This window comes from Carassius carassius, chromosome 10 (assembly GCF_963082965.1).
Source record: "Carassius carassius chromosome 10, fCarCar2.1, whole genome shotgun sequence".
Classification (NCBI taxonomy): Eukaryota; Metazoa; Chordata; class Actinopteri; order Cypriniformes; family Cyprinidae; genus Carassius; species Carassius carassius.
This window is the reverse complement of record NC_081764.1, coordinates 21,345,034-21,369,550: the sequence shown is the minus strand read 5'-3', so window position 1 is coordinate 21,369,550 and position 24,517 is coordinate 21,345,034. Positions and strand designations below refer to the sequence as shown.

General features: G+C 40.2%; 2 protein-coding genes and 1 pseudogene across 4 annotated transcripts in view; all 3 read right to left on the bottom strand.

Annotated features, from left to right (window-relative positions):
* Positions 1-602: 602 nt before the first annotated feature.
* LOC132151325 (uncharacterized) lies at positions 603-6,298 on the bottom strand. Of its 3 annotated transcripts, XM_059559429.1 has the most exons (10): positions 6,186-6,298; positions 3,570-3,759; positions 3,324-3,414; positions 3,140-3,228; positions 2,555-2,681; positions 1,777-1,976; positions 1,515-1,674; positions 1,162-1,275; positions 1,002-1,046; positions 603-767 (listed from the first exon to the last, which is right to left on the bottom strand). In XM_059559429.1, coding segments are annotated over exons 4-10 (717 nt in total). In that variant the 5' UTR covers positions 3,209-3,228; positions 3,324-3,414; positions 3,570-3,759; positions 6,186-6,298; the 3' UTR covers positions 603-765. The 3 variants fall into 3 exon arrangements, 2 of the variants coding, with proteins under 2 accessions (XP_059415412.1, XP_059415413.1); XR_009436379.1 differs by lacking the exons at positions 1,515-1,674; positions 1,777-1,976; XM_059559430.1 differs by lacking the exons at positions 1,515-1,674; positions 1,777-1,976; positions 2,555-2,681.
* An 8,126-nt stretch (positions 6,299-14,424) lies between these two features.
* Positions 14,425-15,432, bottom strand: LOC132151324 (tumor necrosis factor receptor superfamily member 11B-like; annotated as a pseudogene).
* Positions 15,433-23,118: 7,686 nt separating this feature from the next.
* LOC132151961 (tumor necrosis factor receptor superfamily member 11B-like) overlaps positions 23,119-24,517 on the bottom strand; it is a 60,047-nt gene continuing 58,648 nt past the window's right edge. Inside the window, exon 5 of the mRNA XM_059560536.1 lies at positions 23,119-24,285. Coding sequence (XP_059416519.1) covers positions 23,900-24,285 — 386 coding nt within the window. The 3' untranslated portion in view covers positions 23,119-23,899. The remainder of the gene's footprint in view (positions 24,286-24,517) is intronic.

Genomic DNA, 24,517 nt, shown 5'->3' with positions numbered 1-24,517 from the left:
TTTAAATATGAGCAGGGCTTGATCTAATATAAGAAGTTATATTTATAGCAAATGTAAAAGCCCTTTCACACCAAAGTGTTATGAATAAACCTCTAGCTGAAGGAAAAAGTACATTTGCATCTGTACAGTAGAACACAGGAGAAGGTTCAACTGTCAAGACAAATCCACTAGTCACTACCCAGGTAGCAAACAGACGTTGGCCCAACGTTGGCCCAACGACTGTTGTTGTGTTGGGCCAACGTTGGGTGCTGACGTTGGCCCAACGTAATTTTGTCCGTTGGGCCAACGTTGGGCCAACCATATTATTGGACGGCCAGCAGACCTTCTGCCAACCTAAAAATACCTTACCAACCTTCTGCCAACTTAAAAACCACTAAAACAACATTGGGCCAACGTTGGGCCAACCATGTAATTGGACAGCCAGCAGACCTAACAAATTTAAAAATATAGCCTATTTTAACCATCTGTCAACTTCATTAATAGTAAATCTGCAAACTTATAAATAAATATGCTTTACCTACCTTACACTCAAATTTTAAGATTGTGACATGGCCTATTCATTGTTGAATTGCATTAAGAGATGGCACAACAGACAAACTGAATTGGTTATAAAAATGAATTTATTGGTAACAAAATTAACTTATTGCAGTTTAATGAGAAAATGTGCAGATTCTCTTCCATATTCTGCAGAGTTTTTTGAAGCAAATTAGAGATTGTGTGTGGCTCTGATGATGAAGACGGAGCGGAGGAGAAGTAGCAGCATACTCCTGTAAAAAAACAACATACAAACAACTTTTTAGAACATTTAAGATTTGTCGTTCTATTTTAACTACACAACCCAAAACAGAAAAAAAAAATCCTGCACAAAATTTTCATCATGTTGGGGTAGCAAATTTTTTATACATCTTAATGCAGTGTACGCCTAGTAAAGATGAAATACACCTCTGTTTAGTGGTGGGGTTAGACAGAGGAAGAAAAAACAATCATTGGAAGACTCTTACATTCACTTTCACAGCTGCTGGAATCTGCTTGAGGCTTCTGCTTTTCTGTGTTAAAGAAAAAAATATAGTAATTATCAAAATGTAAATTACTTAAAACTTATATATTAATATATATAATAATTTCTAACATGTTTGATCAGGCATAAAAGGGCTTGTGTACCTTTTTCTGTTGCTCTTTTTTTTCTTCCTCCATTTCGGTCTCCACTATACTTCAGCCAGGTTTTTATTTTTTCCTCGGCTTCCACCACTTTTGCTCCTTGTTTTTTGGCTGCATCTGTCAGCATGAAATTAAAGAAAATTGAACAGAGAAAGGGTAAGCAGATAGATCATATCTGAGGTGTATTTTGTAGAGTTCTGTATGATTAATGGATTAATTGGCATTCTTTCATTGACTTGCATTGTATTTTATTCAATGACACATTATGTGAGACTGTAAGGGGTTGTTTCCTCGTTTGCTATTTCAAAGTTATGTCTAAGTTTTGAATGTTTGAATGTTTTTTTAAAACATATCACCTATAACAACTTTTGCTAGCAAGAGTGTAGAAAATGGGCTCTTCTGTCCTCTCCCTTGCCAATTAAAATTGTTGGCCAACTCATTGGTTATTATTTCCCTCATGATTCTGTGGACAATGTCTTTGGCAGATGTTCCACCCAAGCTGGTAAGATATCTTGTCTATGAAAAAAAATCATGTGTTAAGCAGCAGTAAATCTAGATCTCTCTCTACGTATGTTAGTATTCTTTTAAGTGAAGTAACAGAACATCATTAGAATTTACTAAAGAACGTTGTGTGTCTCTGTTTGACAGCCTATCCTCCAGATCTTTTATGCCTGCCATGCTCCTTAATGGAAACTGAAACTCCTCATTTACAACTTCAGCTGCATTCTCTCTTCGCATAATGGCCTGAAGGAGGAGCGTATTCTGCCTGACTTGACCCTTTATCTCTTCCAGCATCTGGTAGAGCCGGAGTTCTCTTTCTGAATCAGACAAACATACGATGCAACATTATAACTACACAGAATTGAACATATAAAGAGAGAGTCTGCATCTCTTCTTTAGTTGTCTATCATAACATAACTTTTCCAGCCTTTTGTTGAATCTATCCCAGCTTTTTTTTTAGACGTATTGCTGGCATTAAATTCAAAATGTGCTTACAATTTCCATAAAATAGTAAATTTTGACATTTTCAACATTTGATATGTTGTCTATGTGTTTTTTTCAGCTAAATATGATTTTACAAGATTTGGAACTTTGTTTTTATTTTGCATTTTACCTAACGTCCCCAGTTTTTTTTTATTTTTATTGTGGTTGTAAATCAAAGCTCATTGATATTAAGGCTAATTTTTAAAAGCAGGGCTTAAAAGGTTTATCATTTGAAAATAGTACAACTTAGCCAGGTGAAGTTGGTTTTATTCTCATTTTTGGTTACATACATTTTATTTTGTTCCTTGAACAGTTTCTAATCCATGTTAGAGACTAAAAAGGAAATTACTAAAAACTCCTGTAAAAAAAAAAAAAAAACCTATTGTAAAAGGTTTGGAATAATTCTACGTACCATCTTTTCTTGGTTCAGGGACTGTCACAGCAGGTGCTGATGGTGCAAATGGTGGTATGGCTGGCAAATTCAGTCTTTTGGCTCCATTACTGCAGAAGTTTTTTTTTTTTTGGTCTTTCCATTGTCTCTGCATATGGAACAGTAAGAGACAGAATCCGTACAATGTATAATACATTGCCAAACATCACAACATTTACTTCCGTCCAGAGCTTTATACAACAGGAAAGTGACCAATGCTCAAAAGTTCCTTTCAACATATCGTCCCCTTGGAATTAAATATAGTTTACTACAACTCAATTTTGACAAAAATGTCAGATATAACCTTGTACTGTAATTGCCCAACTATTAGCTGGAGTTTATACATTTATTTTGCTAAATTTCTTCAGGTTAATACACGAGAGCGGTTAATATAGTATTAATGTTTTTTTTTAACTTGCATAAAACACTCTCCTGTGGCTTATACACAGGAAGTTCATTTAATTAATTCTAAGGGGACCATATTCCCAAGTCTTGGATTTAAGGAATCTGTGGTGACCAGCTATGTTGGGAAATGATGCAATAACCACTGTATGTTTTCGTCTGTACCTGTGTGGAGCCAGCTTGTTGAGGCCTGCACTGGAGGTCTTCCTGAGGCTGTATTAGATGTAAATCCATTTACATATTTTGATGATGGTCTGTTGGACACATTAAGAGTAATCAATTTTTTTAAAAGCGCAGTGCATAAAAGCAGTAGGCTATAAAAGGAGAACAGAGAACAGAGGAAACATACACTCTTTTCCGTACACTGTCCTCATCTGTAGACTCCAAACTGTTGCCTTTACAAAACTTCACCAGCTTTCTTCTGGCTTTTTCATAGGAATCTAAACATAGAAACAAACAACATCACTAAGCCTATTATCTGAACATTTGAAAAGAATTGCTTGGCATAACTCACAAGGAGCATCTTTTAATTTTTGAATAGTTATTTCTCTATATTTCTCAGTAATAATTAATAATTAATTCCTTAAAGACTTACCATACTCAGCCACCCATTCAGTTATATATTCGTTCCATTCTTCATCAGGAGTTTCATTTTTTTCAACCGCTTTTCTACATTTTGTACCATTATATGGGGGCCAAAAGGAAATTTTTTTGTCGATGCTCAGCCAGTCACTTGGTATCACCTCTGTCTCATTCTTTTCAGTAAAAACAACTATAGAATACATCTATAAAAAAAAAAAAAAAAAAAAAAAAAACAATATATCTAGTGTTACAAACTATATACATTTATTGAAGCTCTATTACTTATCCAGTGGAAATCTATCTAAACCAAAATATTTCCTAGTCTTATTGTTACTATTCTTTATGATTGGTAGGTTCTGTACATTTGTCAGATACAGAAGGGGGGGGGGGGGGGGGGGGGGTTGGGGAAATCAAGCAGTATGCAGTAAAGGATATGCCACAAACCCATCCTTATACTGTAAAAGAAGGACTTTTGAAACAGTCTGTGTAGGAACAATAGTCAATGACTGCCCGGGTTGTTTCACAAAGGATATATCAAGAATTGATGAATCAATGGGATAAGTGAAAAAAGATGACTTGTTTTGGAATTTAAGACAGACTAGATGCGATGCTTCCTTGTCTTTTAAAATGTTTTTCACTATATAAATATTTCCCTTGAACAGAATATAGTTGTCTCCCTCTGATAAACTAATTAAAGTTCCACCATTTACATATTTCTTATACTGTGTAAACTGCTGAGATGTCACATTGTATGGAAAAGGCCCATTCTTATGTTCCTGGTAAAAACCATCCTTGCACACCCTTATTTTAGTTCTGACACTTGCTTTTTCTGACAATCTCCTGATGATCTGTTGAAGGGGCTGGGTAGGGGTCCTTATCATTTTTTTTAATGTGTAGAGGAAGTTCTCAAATGGGAAAGCTGCGAAATTATGCAGCACACCAAACTGCCTTGCATCATTGGCAAGATGTATCAGCCCGTGTATGTTATACACAACGTAATTACCATAAACAGACTGAAAATGCTCGACAAAGGTGATCAGTAACTTTTCAGCAAAATCACAGTACTGGAGTAACAGTGAGGGGCAGCATAATATTCGAATGGCTACATGCAGAAGCATAAAATTGTGGTATAGAACATTCGGCAGATGGTCTTTCAGTGCTACTGGACCAGTGTACAGGAGAAAAGTTCTGAACTCTGTTGCTTTCCACCTATCCGTGCAAACTCTCTGGGGAGTCTCATGGCAAAGGACATAAGCACTGCAGAAATTTGGCCTATCTGATGAGCACCTAAACGAGATGGAAGTGGTCCCCTCATCCAAAACCCTATCAACTTTCTCACAACCCCAAGAAAAACCAGGTGCATAACATCTAATGGAAATTGGGAGACCATACCAATTCCAACCCTTGTCAACACACTGGTCCCTTTATGGTGAAACTCATCGTCTTTATTAATAAAAGACATATCTGTCCGTAAAGGTGAATCGACTTCAGGAAAAGTCATGCGATTTTCCGCCCATGTTCCCTCCTGTGTGCATTTTTCACAGCCGTGGTATGCATTGTGGGCTTTAATGTTTTTTACGAAAGCCCTCGCACTTGCATCGCAAACAAAATTTGAAATTTTAATGTCTACACATTTGCCAAGTACATCCACACCCTCTAATTTAAGCTTTCCATATTCATTCACAAATGATTCTAGGAACAGATTGACATTCTCTGGTTTTTTAGATCCAAGATATAAAGTGATGACGAATGGTTGCTTTGTTTTGTCTTCCTCTAGCAATCCTAGAATGGGCCAGAACTGCTTATTGCTGCTTTTGAACAAAAGTAGTCCATCAATATTCACTTGTAAATGAATGGCCTTTGGGAGAGGGTCTGTCTGGTCTAACACATGCCTAATGCCTTTCTCAACTCCAAAATAATGCATGGTGCCACCAGCCATCTGCTGGACCTCATAATTAGCTGGAGTGCCTAAAAGAGTGCAGGCATCCTTTGGGAGATATGGATGATATTTTCTCAGGATGCCCAACAGCCCATTTAGATGGCATTGTGGTATTTGGCTGTCTATTGCCCAGTCTCTGAGCTCCTCCCCAAGACACTCTGCAGACTCAACAAATTCGTCATCACTTGAGTCAGTTTCTGTCAGAGCATTTGACCAAAAACAATCAATCACGTTATCGTCAACATTAAACTCAGTCTCTAACTCGTCTGATTCATAGGACACAGGCCAATCAGATGCAGCATCTGACCACACATCATCAGCAGGGGCGTTTTTTAACAGGCATATGTTTACGTCGGCTGCGTCAGATTCAGCATTGACATAAACCTCACTAAGAATATTGTAAGCCCTCCGCTTTGCCTGACGTTTAAGTGTTCTGTCTGAATAAATGTTGTTTGCAGACATAGTATGCTGCCAAACAAATAATTTACGTTAATTACAGTTACTACAGCTGATTTCGCGTCTGTTTAATCTAGATTACGAAAGCTACAATGTTAGAATGTAGCAGGCTGACGGCTGGCTAAATTATAAGGCTACATTTACATCAGATTGCTAAAGTGAAGCCATAACAATGCCTCACTTTATAATAGACTGATTATATATTAAAACAATATATTGAATCTACCAGATTACCTTGGACTGGCTGAGTTAACGGTTGAAGTGAAATCTAGAAGAAGGCCAACGGTTAGAAGATAACGGAAAATAACGGTAATTCTAAATCACGCGCTCACTGTTCTCGTGGAAGAATGAGCTCGCGCCTCAGCTCTTCTAACTTGAGAGTGCGCGCGCGGCCGGAGCGCTCTCTGCTGCGCTAGTCAAGCGCACTAGCGCAACATCTGTCCCTCACCGAGATGTAGAGGGTATCGATTTTTACTGTTTTTATTTTATGTAACCGTCTCTTGTAATACGATGTCCTGTCATTTCTTTGTCGTCTTTAATAAATACATTGTTCTGATTTCACACATTTGAGGCATTGTATTGCTTGGAAACAACGTCATAAAAAGGAGCCAGACACTCTTTTCCCCATGTTTACTGGGAAGAATAAACATGAAATGATGTATATATTTGAGAGAAGTGGGGGCCCTTGCAGCTGACCATATCAACGTTGGCCCAACGTTGTATTTCTGTCCGATAGGTTGGGCCAACGTTACCAACCCATATAGACGTTGGCCCAACGTCTGTTTGCTACCTGGGTAGCCAATTGTCTTTTTTTTCTCTTAAACTAGGAAATGTCCCTGTTTCCACATCAGAAATCTTGTCACTTTAATATAATGATATACCTAAAAAGTAGTCCTTAATGAGTAACATAAAATTACTGAGTGTACTCTTTAAGCTGTGAATTAAATAGTAAATTTCACATGACTCAACTTCAAACTCAAGCCATAGTAATTCGGGGAAGATAATCAAATAAAATAAAAAAAATAAAATATATAAGTCACACTTGAAGGATCAAAACAAACTATTCCTTAATGAATGATTATATGACAAGAAATTCACATTTTCTTTCTTTCTTTTTTTTTTTAAATCACAATAGCAATTATTTAAACTATTTCAATTCAATAAAACATTTTTAATATTTACTTTAAAAAACTAATATACACTTGACTTTTCATAATACATATTATTTTAAAGACTTAAAAAATAAAGACTTTTTAAAGAATAATTTGGTATTGTATTTAGGTTTTTCATGATTGCAGAAACATTTATCCTTAAAATAAAATAAAATAAAATAAAATAAAATAAAATAAAATAAAATAAAATAAAATAAAATAAAATCAGAGGATGATCAATTAAAATAAATATGATAATAACACTAAAGAAACACTTCACAATACTTAAACTTTTATTGTCAGGGGGACATAAAGCAAAACTGGCAGTCGTTTGCACCTTTGGTCTTCTTCTGGCTAAAGAAATTATTACTTCCTATGTAGCAACACATTAACAAGACACTGCAATGTACACTGTGATCTTTGTGTACACTGATTCCCTTATTTGTAGCTTTCCCCGAAATTATATCCTGATAATTTTTCATGGACCACTAGATGGCAGTATTAATCTAAAAATGAATATGAATTCACCAATGCACTGACTAGGTCCTGAATAATAATAATAATAATAATAATAATAATAATAATAATAATAATAATAATAATAATAATAATATAATAATAATAATAATAATAGTCAAGTCAAGTCACCTTTATTTGTATAGTGCTTTATACAATACTGATTGTGTCAAAGCAGCTTTACAGTGTTAAACAGGAAAAGAATTTGTCAATAATGCAAGAAGACAATATCAAATAGTATTTTTTGTCCAGAAAAAAATCAGTTCATTGATGATTCAGTGACGTCATCATCAGTTCAGCTCTCTTCCAATAGTGTCTGTGCAATTAGTCAAGTATGGCTGCTTGGACTCATTATTTTTCAGTTCATTATTATTAATAATTTTTGTAGGCATTATAATGAATGCATAATGCATTATTAAAAAAAATGTAAAATGTTGTATCATCTCATGAATATTCATAAGAACAGCTTTAATATAATATAATATTTACTTATTTGTGGTTATAGCTTTTAAGAGTATGATGATTTATAACACAATAAACCTGTTGCATCCACTTTTACAATGGATTATATTTCTCATAGTTATAATGTTGTCTCATATCTTGCATTTTTCTGATGCTACTTAAAGTGGTCAAAAACCACTTATATGTAGTAGTAGTAGTAGTAATAATAATAATAATAATAATACTTTTCTCAAACAGATTTCAGATCAGATGAATGTGTAATATGACACATTTGCTTTGAACAATTTGTATTGTAATATCAGTTTATATCAGATTATTTTGATGGTACCCTTTAGTTAAGTTACTCTGCAACTACTGTACATATCAACTAGCGGTCATTAGATTATTATTATGTCTGCTACTGTAAATACAGGAGCTTCTCAATGAATTAGAATGTCATGAAAAAGTTCCTTTTGTTTCCGTAATTCAACTCAAATTGTGAAACTCGGGTATGAAATAAATTCAATGCACACAGACTGAAGTAATTTAAGTCTTTGGTTCTTTTAATTGTGATGATTTGGCTCACATTTAACATAGACCCACCAATTCTTAACAAATTAGAATATGGTGACATGCCAATCAACTAATCAATTCAAAACAACTGCAAAGGTTTCCCGAGCCTTCAAAATGGTCTCTCAGTTTGGTTAACTGGGCTACACAATCATGGCGGAAGACTGCTGATCTGACAATTGTCCAGAAGACAATCATTGACACCCTTCACAAGGAGCAACAAACATTCATTGGCAAAGAAGCTGGCTGTTCACAGAGTGCTGTATCTAGGTATGTTAACAGAAAGTTGAGTCAATGGAAAAAGTGTGGAGAAAAAAATATGCACAACCAACCGAGAGAACCGCAGGATTGTCAAGCAAAATCGATTCAAGAATTTGAGTGAACTTCACAAGGAATGGACTGAGGCTGGGGTCAAGGCATCAAGAGCCACCAAATACAGATGTGTCAAGGAATTTGGATACAGTTGTCGTATTCTTCTTGTTAAGCCACTCCTGAGGTGTCTTACCTGGGCTAAGGAGAAGAAGAATTGGACTGTTGCCCAGTGGTCCAAAGTCTCAAATGAGAGTAAGTTTTTTTATTTCATTTGGAAACATAGAGTCTGGAGGAAGGGTGGAGAAGCTCATAGCCCAAGTTGCTTGAAGTCAAACCAAAGTCACTGCATCCATTTACCAAGAAATTTTGGAGCACTTCATGCTTCCTTCTGCTGACCAGCTTTTTGTAGATGCTGATTTCATTTTCCAGCAGGATTTGGCACCTGCCCACACTGCCAAAAGTGACCATGGTGTTGATGTGCTTGACTGGCCAGCAAACTCACCAGACCTGAACCCCATAGAGAATTTATGGGGTATTGTCAAGAGGAAAATGAGAAACAAGAGACCAAAAAATGCAGATGAGCTGAAGACCACTGTCAAAGAAACCTGGGCTTCCATACCAACTCAGCAGTGCCACAAACTGATCACCTCCATTCCACGCCGAATTGAGGCAGTATTTAAAGCAAAAGGAGCTCCTACCAAGTAGTGAGTACATGTACAGTAAATGAACATACTTTCCAGAAGGCCAAAAATTCACTAAAAAAATTTTATTTTTATTTTTATTGGTCTTATGAAGTATTCTAATTTGTTGACATTGTGATTTGGAGGGTTTTTGTTACATGTGAGCCTAAATCACCACAATGAAAAGAACAAAAACTACTTCAGTCTGTATGCAATGAATTTAATACACAAGTTACACAATTTGAGATGAATTGTGAAATAATAAAACTTAAATAAATGAACTTTTTCACGACATTCTAATTCATTGAGAAACATCTGTATATGCTAACACTTTATTTTGATGGTCCACAAACAGATAAACTGACTATAAGTGTCTTTGCAAGTACGTAAACTTATTCGACCATACTAGATTCTACCATTCTTGAGCATACTAATACTCTAATGAGAGTTAGTTGGCATGTAGTTGCAAAGTTTCTTATAGTTAACTGATTAAGGGGACCATCAAAATAAAATGTAACCATATAAAACCTTGCATTTTTTTTACTCAGTTTTTTCAGAATATTAAGCTGACATCAATAAATTAACATTAGCTCGACAGGAAACACTCAAATTACACTCAACATCTAGCCACTCACAAGCTGTAGTAAGATACTATGCAGATCTTAAACAATGTCAAGATATGACACAGTCCATTACACTGTAAATGAAAGAGATTCAATATGGTGCTCATTGTGTGTTATAAATAACCATACTCTTAAACTTATAACCATAAATACGTAAGTATTATGATGTATTATAATTGTTGTTATAATTATGCATGTGTCACGGCTTACGCTGCTGGAAGGAACACGGAGCCGAAGGATAAACGAAACAAGGCTTTATTATATCCAACATAGGCATTATCCAAACAAGGATCTCAGAGGAAGACACAGGTAAGTAGCAAGTAACTGGTGACTGGTGGCAAGTGACAAGTAACAAGTAACAAGTAGACCCGACAAAACAGAACTGAAAGGACAAGGCTTTTATACAAGGGATAATGGGGAAACACAGGTGGATGGAATCACTAAATTAACCGGGAAATAGAACACATGGAGAAATGAATAGACACACCTGGGAACTAATCAAACCACACACGGAAGACAGAAACTGGAACACAGGGGCAAAAACACACAAAATGAGTCCAGGTATGTGACAGTACTCCCCCCTCCCGGTAGGTGCGTCCTCGCACCGTAGAAACAACAAAGGGAGGCGTGGGTGGGAACTTGGGAGGAGGTTCCGGTGGAGGACAGCCTCCCAGGAGGGGGCCAGCAGACAGGGACCACAGAGGAAGGAGACGACGGAGGGAGGAGCCAGGGAGGAGACAGGAGGGATCTGAAGCAGGAGGCACCCAGCAGGGCCCAGGCCACAGCCATAACGGCCCAAGGTGGGGCCGACGGTGGAAGGAGCCATGGAGGAGGAATGGTCGCCGACTCCAGGGACTCGACCCACGGCAACGGAGCAAGTGGAGGAGGAGCCCGAGGCGGAGACGGAGAGCCGAAGAGCCAGGGTGACGGGGAGGAGCCGGAGGTCCTAGGCGGAACTGATGGCTCTGGTGACTGACGCGGCGATGTGGATCCGGAAGGCCGCGGCGAGGCCAGAGTGACAGAGGACTGAGGTGTAGCCGAGGGGATGAAGGAGCCTGACGGAGCCGGAGGGACGGAGGAATGAGGCGAAGCCGGAGGAGTGGAGTCCCGAGGCATAGGATGGACGACGCCAGACCAAGGCGGAGCCGGAGGGACCGAGGGAGCCAGGCAGAGCATGTGGACTGCCGGGCCACGGCGGAGAGGAAGGAAACAACGGGGGATCAGGAGCCCGTCCTGGGCTTAACGGAGGATCAGGAGCCCGTCCTGGGCTTAACGGGGGATCAGGAGCCCGTCCTGGGCTTAACGGAGGATCAGGAGCCCGTCCTGGGCTTAACGGAGGATCAGGAGCCCTTCCTGGGCTTAACAGAGGATCAGGCATAGGTGAATTGAAAACCCCCTCATTTTGACCCATTCGGCGCTCCACATTTTGCTCGCTCGTGGTGGGCAGTGTCGCCGGCTCTCGCACCTGGTTTGACGGGTTGCTCTCTGGCTCTCCGTCATCGGTGGGCTCGGGCTTATGCCCCGTACCGTGGGGAGATTGTAGGCTGGGCTCTGGGTCCAGAGTGGACCTGGTGAGATCCTCCATTGGGCAGACCGTGAGAGGTGACCCATTTCTCACCAGATTCCACTCTACAAACGCGGCGAAGTCCTCCCGAGGACCATCTTCGTTCGACAACGCTCTGCACTTGGAGTTCAGGCTGGCGTGATAGAAGCAGCAGAGCGCGCTGTCCGGGTAGCTGGTGGCATTAGCTAGCAGTAAAAACTGTCTGGTATGGTCCTCGAGAGAAAGTTCCTCCTGCTTCAGCAGGAGAAGGAGGAATTCGGGGCGATAGAGGGGATCCATGACACACTACGGAAATTAAAAGACTGAGGAAAAAACGGAAAACAAAACGGAGGGGAAAACACGCAGTTTTAAACTTTTTGGGTCGGGTCTTCTGTCACGGCTTACGCTGCTGGAAGGAACACGGAGCCGAAGGATAAACGAAACAAGGCTTTGTTATATCCAACATTGGCATTATCCAAACAAGGATCCCAGAGGAAGACACAGGTAAGTAGCAAGTAACTGGTGACTGGTGGCAAGTAACAAGTAGACCCGACAAAACTGAACTGTAAGGACAAGGCTTTTATACAAGGGATAATGGGGAAACACAGGTGGATGGAATCACTAAATTAACCGGGAAATAGAACACATGGAGAAATGAATAGACACACCTGGGAACTAATCAAACCACACACGGAAGACAGAAACTGGAACACAGGGGCAAAAACACACAAAATGAGTCCAGGTATGTGACAGCATGAGTTGCTATAACATATTATAAAGTTTTTTATAATGAATTATGCATTCATTATAATGCCTTAAAAGTACCTCATAATGTATTATGCATACGGGCTTCATAGAAAGTGTTACCATTATTTTAATAATAAATTCCTGTAAATAAATAATACATTTATATTTAACATAAATTCCTGCACAACATGTATGTACATCTACATATATATGATAGATTCTTCATAGAATTACTTAAAAAAATTATTTATTGTCACCACTTGAGTGTTGATTTGCATCAGCGATAACTGGAGACACTCTTTACAGGATTTTAACTATTCTCTCTGCAAGCCTCCACTATTGGTTGTGACAGAAATAATCTTCTTGGGGGCATCTGGTTTGTTCAAATGCTGACATTTTGTCATCATTTGGATAATTGCAGTAGTGTGAGTGCTTTCCTCCTCAGCCATCTCAGAACAGATCTGGCCAGGTCAGTTTTTAATGTACTTATTCTCGAAAGTTTACATACATCTCGCAGAACAGTCGTGATCATGCAGGTATAGCACAAAGTATTGGGAATCAGACATATGTTTACTTTTAAATTAGGTATATATATATATATATATATATATATATATATATATATATATATAATTCAGCTATTGTTTTAACTTGTACATTTCAAAATCATCATGTGGAATAGCTCACAATTATGTGAAAAAGAACCAAATGCTCCAGTAGTTGTAGTAACAGTGTAATTAATCATTATTAGTCAAAAGTGTCTGTCTGCAATCAGAAAGTCTAAAGAACCAAGAACCAAGACTACCCCTGAAAGAACCTTGGCAGAAAGCTGGTCCACATGTAACTGCAACTGAGGTCTGTTTCCAGGGGAAAGTCCTGCTGTAAAAATATCGCTTTCACTTTTTTTTATTTTAATTTTAGTATAGGCCTGAGGCCAAAAAAGAGCACACAAATGAACAGTGTAAACTAAAAATGGAGTTCCCCTGGTGGTTTAAAAAATAAGTTAGTTCAATAACACTAGAGAAGAGGACAAAGAGACAGACATACAAAAAAGGGAAGAGGAACAAGTCTAATGTGTGACCAAAGGGCAATTTTTAATGGCTTAGTGACCAAAGCCTCATATTACCTACCAGTTGTCATGTGACTTCCAGTTAAAATACTCAGAAACATTCTTGCTTCCATTTGTGGTAAGCTAGCTGCTTGAACTCCCTGTAATGGTTTCTGCACTTGTTTAGCATGGCGGAAGATAAGTGAAATGTGGTACTCTGAACCACTAGAAGATAATTCAAGCTACACTCTGGAGGAACTCCCAAAATTAACCATGGCATTTATAGTGACTCTTTCATTCTGTCACAACTCCTGCTGAACTGGATTTATTAATGCTGCATTTTCAGACAGTGTGGACAGATGAGGAGATGAAGCCTTGTATTCTGTATTGGATAAACTTATTCAGATTTTAGGCTACACCACCTACTTACTGTTTCCATTATTAAGCAAAACAAAATGCACCAGTGTTTCATTTTGCCAGCTAGTACTGGTTATATATGAAAGCACAACTTTTTTAAACATTCAAAAAAGTTGTTTATTTGTTGTTCAAAGGAAATTAATGCTTCTCACATCAAGAGAAAAGGGCACAGCCTGCACTCACAATCAACACAATGCACATCAACAAAATTTCTGTTTAGTGGCCTTTAGGAGGGAAGCCTGTAATTGACCAAGGTGGGTGCACCAGAGAATCTTAGCAGAATGCATGCTTTTGTAAATGTCTTTTATTAACTCTGCTGTTCTCTGCAGGTCAGAATACCACAATGCAAATACATTCATAATAAGTTGATTAAACAAAAAAATTATGAGGTAATCAAACTTAATTTTTAATGTGTTTTTAAATGAAATGTGCTTTATGTGTTAAAGATGTATTCAAGTAAGTAAGTAAGGTTTAATAGCCTTGAATGAACCAGACCCAATTAGTTTAAATCATTAAATCAACCCAATTATCTTAAACCAACAAAAGTAAAATCTCCAGTAACAACTGACTGTTACCATTTTTTACTATATGAATTATGTATGACTTGAGAACAATTGATGACCAATTAGAAAGTTTACCAGCATTCTGGAAATTTTTGCATGTTGAGCATATGTTATCATGCCAGCTGGTTCCCCTAAGTACCACATCAAGATCCATCGATTTGCAATCGGTGTGCTTTATGCAAGGCGATGTCGAGGATGTGACCGCAGAAAAGGTGCCTCGCACACACCTCTCACATTTTGTATCATGTAAGGTACCTATAGACAAATTAAAAAGCATTTCACGCAATTTAGAAAAAAAACACACACACAAAAAAAATCATAACCCCAGAGACGTCTATAATACCATTCTGCTGGACGCCGTATCCATATGGACACTCTGCATGTTTGATGCAGAAGTCAGCTTGCCAAAAATAACCTTTACACTGGCAAACCCTGTTGTTAGTAGTAAAGCATTCTATCTCGATGTACTGATTTTCTACACAGAAAGTGCTGCAATACAGGCATTTTGGTAAATAGTTCCATAACTGTGTGAAATGGTCCTCTGGACATGGCGAGCAGACGGTGTCCTCAGTTGCAGTGCAGTGTTTACTCATGTGGGTTCCAGGGGGGCAGAGTGTACATGTATCTGCCTTGTGAGCGGGTCCTCATGCTGGTAAGTGAGTACTTCTACTGTCGATGTGTCAGTGTGTAATAGTAGCATCAGTAATAGAGCCAAGTGATGTTCAACACTGTAACATTTCTAGAACATTAAATAAATACATTTCAGTATCCAGTAACACTGTACTTTTTCATAACAAAGGTGGAAAACCACAAAATGATTTTAAGTTTATCCAAATCAGTCTTTGCAGCATACTGACACATCCTAAAGATTCAAAGCACAGCATTACCCAGACAAACCACACAACATCAAGATACTTGATTCAGTAAACTTTAACTATATTACAATATGTTACATAAACACTGACTTTTTAAATAAAAATATTGTGACACAAGGAATTACGGAAAGTAATTGTCTTCATAAAGAATAAAATAAAATGTAAATTACATTCACAATAAAAACATAATTTTACAATATTTATTTATATGTTAAATATTACCTTGTTAAATACTTTTTTTACATTTCTGTTGAAAATTATGAGGCAATTCATGAACCATTATTTTTAAAGTATTTCACAAACTTACCTTAATCCATTTTAAGTCCAAGTAGTTACCTAATATTACTCAGTACCTTCTTAAAATGTACAGTGTAAGTACATTGTATGCAAAGAGCAATTGAGTGTTCACTAGTATAATTAATTACCATAGGGATGTTCAGTTACATTTACAACAGAAAATAATCACAAATTGATTTGATATTCATTAGTATTACTCTAATGTACTTACATAAATATGACCCATTTTACTTTCTTGTCCTGACAAGATAGGAAGAACTAAGGGCGTTCATCTCTTTAAATGTATCCTTACCCACCCACAAAAAGGCCGGACTGGTGAGAAGTTTGCACGTTTCAGTTCATTACACACCCACCACTCAAGTAATACATTATGAAGATATAGAGAACCATACAACCCTTTTACATTATCCAGTGAAACAAAAAATAAATTACCATATTGCTTTCAGTAATACATTAGCTTAATTAATGAACATTATCTTTATTAATCTGTGTTCTATGATTAGGTCTCACATATTTCACTTTAAACTGTCTAATCTATTTTCCGATATACCGTAGATGAAAAGCTTTTTGATAAAGTTATATGTCATTTGACTTCTCAGCGGTGAATATCAGTGAAACTGGAATGAATTACAGGCATAACGTGGGTACCATGTGAAAGAAAAGAGAAATCCATTGTAACAATTCTAACTTTAATTAAACTGTCTTATTATTAAATACGGTTTAAAATGAATTCTTACAAGGAGAGGAACAGCAGTTAACAGTTAACCTAAAAAAAGCAATCATTATGAACACTACCATAATGTACAACAGTGTCACGGTTCGTGAATGCACCGTCTCCAGCTGTATTCATGTTACGTCATGTTGATAGGTTCATGTGGGTGTTGCCCAGGTGCGACTCATTCCAACCGCCTATTTAACGCACTGTCTTTCGTCTCCTGTTTGTCAGATCGTTGTTTGAGGTCCTCGTGTTGATGTTCTGTTCGTGCTCCTGTGTTCCTGTCCTTGCTCGGTTTCCTGTTTCGGTCTTCCTTGGATTATCACAGTCACTCACGGATTATCACCGCCTATCACCGATCTACCACCACCGTCATCGCTACCAACGCACTCAAATCACCTACTCACCTGTCTGTGCTGCCGTCGTGGTCCCTGCGTCACTCTCCAGCATTCATTCATCACACCTCCTTTCAATACACTCCATTTACTTGCATCTGCCTCCTGTCCTCCATTGTTAACGTCACAGAACGATCTGACCAACCTGGAGGCAGCGAGTAATCAACCTTCCTCCCTCGAAGATTTTCTCAGCGCCAGTGTTCGGAGGATGGACTCCCAGGAGAGGAATCTTAACGACACTGGTCGCGCGGTTCAGGCTTTAATGACGCCGGTGTCCGAGCTCACCCAACAGTTCCAGCTATTACGAGCTCCCACTGCGCCACTCACACCGCCTGTTCCACCAGCACCGTCTGAGGCCCCCTCCCAGCCGGAACCACGCCTCCCGATTTCGGAGGCGTACTCGGGTGAGCCCGACTTTTGTAGAGCCTTTCTTAACCGCTGTGATATGCACTTTGCCCTCCAGCCCAGAACCTTTGCCAATGAGAGGGCCAAGGTGGCCTTTGTACTTACCCTGCTTTCTGGGAGGGCGGCATTGTGGGGAACAGCGGTGTGGGAGAACCAGGACCCATGCTGCACCTCGTTTCAGGTGCTCTACGCCGAGATGAGACGGGTCTTTGATCGGGCCGCCGCAGGACGGGAGGCGGCCAGGAAGCTGGCGGAGTTACGCCAGCACGAGAGATCCGTCTTGGACTATTCGATCGAGTTCCGGACCCTGTCAGTGGAGTGCCATTGGAACGAAGAGGCGCAGTGGGACATGTTCCTGCATGGACTGGCTGACCGCGTCCAGAGGGAGATCTACGCCCTGGATCTTCCCCCGTCCCTCAATGGACTTATTGAGCTGGCGCTACGGGTCGATGCACGTCTGACACGGATGGAGAGGAGGGGTCTACTCAGCACCCCATCCAGGGGACCGGCAGACGTGCGATTCAGCGACGGGGACGTGGCCAGCCCCGTCTACGATCACAAGCCCATGCAGGTAGGGCGAGGTCAGCTTTCCCGGGAGGAGAAGGAGAGGCGGAGGTCCCTGGGCCTATGCCTTTACTGCGGGGGAGCCGGACATCAAGCCCATGCCTGTCCGGTAAAAGGCCAGGCCCGGTAGTACGTATGAGGCTACTATCGGGTGGGATCTCCACCGAGAGGACCTCATCATCATCATCACCATCATCTTCTACGCTCCTCCTGGTAAGGCTGCGGTGGTCAGCACAGACACATCACTGTCAAGCACTACTGGACTCTGGGGCAGAAGGTAACTTCATGGACAGCACATTAGCCCACAAACTCCACATTCCCCTCAGACCCCTTCCGCACCACATCACGGTTCACGCCCTCACTGGACAGCAACTCCCTACCATCTCATACATTACTGAAGACATCACACTCATCACATCTGGCAATCACTCCGAGACCATCTCCTTTCACATCCTTGACTCTCCCCTGGCACCCATTGTCCTCGGACACCCATGGCTCCTCCTCCATAACCCTAATATTGACTGGCCCTCTAACTCCATTTTGTGTTGGTGTAAAAAGTGTCATGAGTCTTGTCTAGTGTCTGCCTGTCCGTCTGTGTCTATGTTGCAGGAGGAGGTGGTGGATTTGTCTAACGTGCCCGCTGAGTACCTCCATCTGAAGGAAGTGTTCAGTAAGTCTCGGGCTGCTTCTCTTCCTCCGCATCGTCCTTACGACTGTGCCATAGATTTACTATCAGGTAAGTCTCCGCCTAAGGGCAAACTCTATTCACTTTCTGTTCCAGAGAGGGAGGCTATGGAGAAATATATTTCTGATTCTCTAGCTTCTAAATTCATCCGCCCTTCCTCTTCTCCTGCGGGGGCGGGGTTCTTTTTTGTGGGAAAGAAGGACGGATCACTGCGACCTTGCATTGATTACCGGGGACTGAACAACATCACGGTAAAGAATACTTATCCTTTGCCGTTGATGTCTTCGGCCTTCGAGAGGTTGCAGGGAGCGTCAATTTTCACAAAACTGGACTTACGCAATGCATATCATTTGGTTCGGATCAGGGAGGGGGATGAATGGAAGACCGCTTTTAACACCCCCAGAGGGCACTTTGATTATTTGGTGATGCCCTTCGGGCTCTCCAACTCCCCAGCGGTCTTCCAGGCACTCGTCAACGACGTGCTGCGAGATATGATCGATCAGTTCATTTATGTCTACCTGGACGACATATTGATTTTTTCTTCCTCTCTCCAGGAGCATGTGCAGCACGTCCGACGAGTGCTTCAGAGGTTGATAGAGAATGGGCTTTTTGTCAAGGCGGAGAAATGCGAGTTTCATGCACAGTCAATTCCATTTTTGGGGTATATCGTGTCGACTGAGGGAATACGCATGGATCCCGAGAAAGTTAAGGTTGTGGTAGAATGGCCAAGCCCAGATTCCCGTAAGGCCCTACAGAGGTTTCTGGGGTTCGCTAACTTCTACCGGCGTTTCATTCGCAACTTCAGCCAACTAGCCGCACCTCTGACCGCCTTGACCTCCGCCAAGACTGCGTTCAGGTGGTCAGACACAGCTGAGGCTGTGTTTGCCAAACTGAAGAGCCGTTTCATTTCAGCCCCTATTCTGATTACCCCTGACCCTACACGTCAGTTCATGGTAGAGGTCGACGCGTCAGAGGTGGGGGTAGGAGCGGTGTTATCTCAATGTTCTCCCTTAGACGACAAGGTCCACCCTTGCGCATATTTTTCATATTGTTCATCTCCGGCAGAACGAAATTACGATATTGGTAACCGAGAATTGTTGGCGGTTAAGATGGCATTGGAGGAATGGTGACACTGGTTAGAGGGATCGGGGGTTCCTTTTATAGTATGGACTGACCACAAGAATTTATAGTACATTAGCACTGCCAAGAGGTTGAACTCCAGGCAGGCTCGATGGGCACTTTTTTTCGGACGTTTTGACTTTACTATTTCGTACCACCCGGGTTCCAAGAATATCAAACCCGATTCCTTGTCACGTATTTTTGACCATTCCGTACGCCCGTCTACTCCCGAGTGTATTTTTCCTGAGACATTAGTGGTCTCCACTCTCACATGGGCGATCGAATCGAAGGTCAGAACGGCCTTAGAAGGGGTAACGCCTCCGCCCGGGTGCCCACCGAACCGTTTATTTGTGCCGGAGGGATTAAGGTCCAACGTTATCCAGTGGGGACATTGCTCAAATGTAGCTTGCCATCCAGGGGTTAACCATACTAGATTTTTAGTCAAGCAACAATTCTTGTGGCTACTTATGGCTCGCGACATTTACAGTTTTGTTTTGGCTTGCTCGGTTTGTGCCACTGGTAAGACTTCCAATCAGCCCCCGGATGGGTTACTCCAACCGCTGCCGGTCCCTTCGAGACCCTGGTCCCACATCGCTCTAGATTTTATTACCGCCCTCCCGCCCTCCCAGGGCAACACGGTAGTTTTAACCGTGGTGGACCGGTTCTCGAAGGCAGCCCACTTTATTCCCTTGCCCAAATTACCCTCAGCCAAGGAGACAGCGTTGACCGTCGTAGACCACGTCTTTCGTTTACATGGCCTCCCGATAGACGTGGTTTACGACAGGGGACCCCAATTTGTGGCTAAATTTTGGCGCGAATTCTGTAGACTACTGGGAGCGACTGTAAGTCTGTCCTCGGGGTTTCACCCCCAGAGCAATGGTCAAACCGAGAGAGCCAACCAAGATTTGGAAAGGGTGTTGCGATGTTTGGTCTCCAAGAATCCTTCCTCCTGGAGCCAACAATTGTCTATGGTGGAGTACGCCCACAATACCTTACCAGTATCAGCTACGGGCCTATCTCCTTTTGAGTGTAGTGTAGGTTACCAGCCACCTATTTTTCCCAGTATGGAATCCGAAGTTGCGGCCCCCTCCGCTCACGCCTTCGTCCAGAGGTGTCACCGCACTTGGACCAGAGCCCGTGAGACTCTACTCCAAGTGGGGGCGCGCACCAAGGCCAAGGCCGATCGCCACCGGTCTAGGCCTCCCGTATACGTCGTGGGTCAAAAGGTGTGGCTTTCTACCAAGAATATTCCTCTCCGTTCCGTATCTAATAAATTGGCTCCCAAATTTATTGGCCCGTTTACTGTCACCAAAATCATAAGTCCGGTGGCAGTCCGCCTTAAACTCCCTCCTACGTACAGGAGAATTCATCCCGCCTTTCATGTGTCCAAGATTAAGCCCGTATTTCATTCTCCCATTAATCCGCCTACCCCGGTCCCTCCCCCACCGCGTCTCGTAGATGGGGAGACCACCTATTTGGTTAATCGCATTCTGGACTCTAGAAGGAGGGGAAGCGGATTTCAGTACTTGGTGGACTGGGAGGGTTACGGTCCGGAGGAGAGAAGTTGGGTACCTGCTAGGGACATCCTGGATCACTCCCTTATCGATGATTACAATCGACAGGTAAGAGATTCTGGGGACGCCAGGAGGCGTCCTTAGGAGGAGGGGTACTGTCACGGTTCGTGAATGCACCGTCTTCAGCTGTATTCATGTTACGTCATGTTGATTGGTTCATGTGGGTGCGACTCATTCCAGCCGCCTATTAAACGCCCTGTCTTTCATCTCCTGTTTGTCAGATCGTTGTTTGAGGTCCTCGTGTTAATGTTCTGTGCGTGCTCCTGTGTTCCTGTCCTTGCTCGGTTTCCTGTTTCGGTCTTCCTTGGATTATCACAGTCACTCACGGATTATCACCGCCTATCACCGATCTACCACCACCGTCATCGCTACCAACACACTCAAATCACCTACTCACCTGTCTGTGCTGCCGTCGTGGTCCCTGCGTCACTCTCCAGCATTCATTCATCACACCTCCTTTCAATAAACTCCATTTACTTGCATCTGCCTCCTGTCCTCCATTGTTAATGTCACAAACAGACCACCAAACTTCCATTTGAAGTTGGAATCAGTATATTGTTGGTATATAAGCATGTTATGTTTATATTATTTATATATATTTATATTATTGTTTTTAAGCAATTTCAAATTGAAACAAAAATATAAAAACTAAGAATTACTGCACAAATAATTTAGAAGTGATATTGAATTGCGATGTTAGTGCCATTTGTAAATAATGTATCTGACATGAACTTTTTTCATTCATAACTAATCAGTAATCTAAAAGGAGAACTCCTGGACTCCCCCCACCAACGCACTTCTATATTTGATTTCCATTTGGAAAGATGACGTAAGATCTAAAGTAAACAAAACAAAACATTTAAAACAGAAACAAGCCCTTTTATAATACTGTACACCATGCTCATTCACTCATGTATGCCAAACTATTCTCAGTTGTTTTATTCAGTAATTTCCTCCACTAATAGTTTGGATGTTTAAATATGTATGCTTGTTGGATTCCTCTTTTTCCAAGTGTCACAACTGCTTCCTAGTATATTAGAATATTTTTCCCCTGTAGGATACCTCCATATTATCAATGAATATAATACAAGCAGAATAGTAAAGTCAGATAATGTATGAATGCAAAAAGTTATTTTTTAAAGAAAAATCAAGCAAATTTACACTGACAGTAAAAAAAAAAAAAAAACACCTGTCATATATTAGAATGAGAAATAGACATCAAACAATAAGCTCATTTTAGGGCGTTTGAAAGTTGAAATTATAATTAATATTACATTATTAGCTTCCTTGATTACTATGTCCAGCGCAAACAGTTTTAAAGACTTTACAAGCTTGTCATGGTTACAGGGTCAGAATATGGTTCTGCAAGGTCCCTGGGCACTTGTCTGTGGAGGCCCCCACTATCCCTAGTGACAGATGCCTTATCCTATATTAAGTGTCACGGGAAACATACATGTTTTGGTAGGCTAACAAAAGATTACTAAATGATAACTGGGGACCTCATGCCCTAGTGGTCCCTGTATGGACAAAGGATCTTCAGCATACTTTCATTTTGAGAATATGTGGTGGTAAACCTCAATATCTACTCAAAACTGTTAAAACCATACTTAAATCCTTAAAACAAATTATATTATATTGATAATATATATATATATATATATATATATATATATATATATATATATATATATATATATATATATATATATATATATATATTAATAATTTTTAAACAAAACAAAATATGACAACATATAATGACACTTAAATATAACTACTGTTCCCTATTGTATTATACATTCATGACCAACTTCCATTATTTACAACTTCATTAAAGGAAAACACCACCGTTTTTCCATATTTCACTGTTCTTCCCTCAACTTAGATGAGTTGATACATACTTCTCCCATCTCAGTGCGTGCACTCAATCGCTTAGCGCACAGCGCCACTATGCTAGTATTTAGCTTAGCACCATTCATTCCTTAGGATCCAAACAGGGATGAATTTAGAAGCCACCAGACACTTCCATGTTTTCCCTATTTAAAGACAGTTACATGAGTAGTTACACGAGTAAGTGTGGTGACACAAAATAAAATGTGGCAATTTTCTAAGCGGATAAAAAATTATAACTATAATGTATGGTGGAAGAGCACTTTGCAACACTTCATAATTTTTTATCTGCTTAGGAAATCGCCACTGTTTACTTTGTGTCACCATACTTACTTGTTTAACTACTTATGTATTTTGTGTTTGGTATCTTCTAAATTCATCCCTGTTTGGGTCCTAAGGAATGAATGGTGTTAAGCTAAATGCTAGCATAGTGGTACCGCGTGCTACAGAAATTGATTGCATGCACTGAGACGGGATAGGTACATACCAACTCATCTATGTTGAGGCAAGAACATAGTGGAATATGGAAAAATGGTGGCATTTTCCTTTAAAGCATATAGGTTCATTTTCCAAGTAATAACAGGTCAAGCAATATCTTGAATTAATGTCGATTTTCCTCTAGAACTTGGCTTATATTTCCACTTTGGAGTCAAACTCTTAGTTTTAGTCCAATATAAAACAGCCCCAAAAAAAGATATACATCTCCACACAACAAATCAGTTACTTAACCCATCCCCCTTTTAATCCACAATTGTTTAAAACTATATACTTAAACCTAAATAACTTGTTTTAATAGTCCTTCGATAAAGTATAATTAGTCATTGTACTGTTGGGTTTTGAAATGTGTTGTCCTGGATCATGTTAACAATCATCTTCTCATACATACGGTGTATGGATGACGCATTAATAATCCGACTGATCCTCTTCAGAATTTTAAGAAGGGGTCGGTGAGCACCTTTCAAATGTAGTCTGCGGAGACTGTGAGATAAAGCTTTGGCTAGGTCCTGAGCTCTATTCTGAATCTTCCACAGGTGTAGGAGCTGCAGGATGTAACGTTGTGAGGGACAGAAACGGACCAGGGCTCGAATATCCTCCTCGCTCACTTTCTCCCCAGGTAAACTCTCCATCAAGGTCAAAAGGTCTTCCAGTGTAAGGTTTTTTACACTGGCACAGTGAGATACCTTCCTCTCACAGTGGTTTACACCTAGGAGAAAGTAGAAGTAGTATGTATTAACCTAAAGTACATTGCACTTGAGTTAATTTTTAATTTCTATTAAAAACAATTCTGCAGACAAATATGTAATTGCTATGTAATGAGGGTAAATGAAGCCAAAACAAACAAATAGTTAATTTTGCTTAAGGAGCAAGCTACATCAAGTTACACTGATTTATAAGCTCTAGTATAAATTTTGCAAGCCTTCCAATAATTATTATCT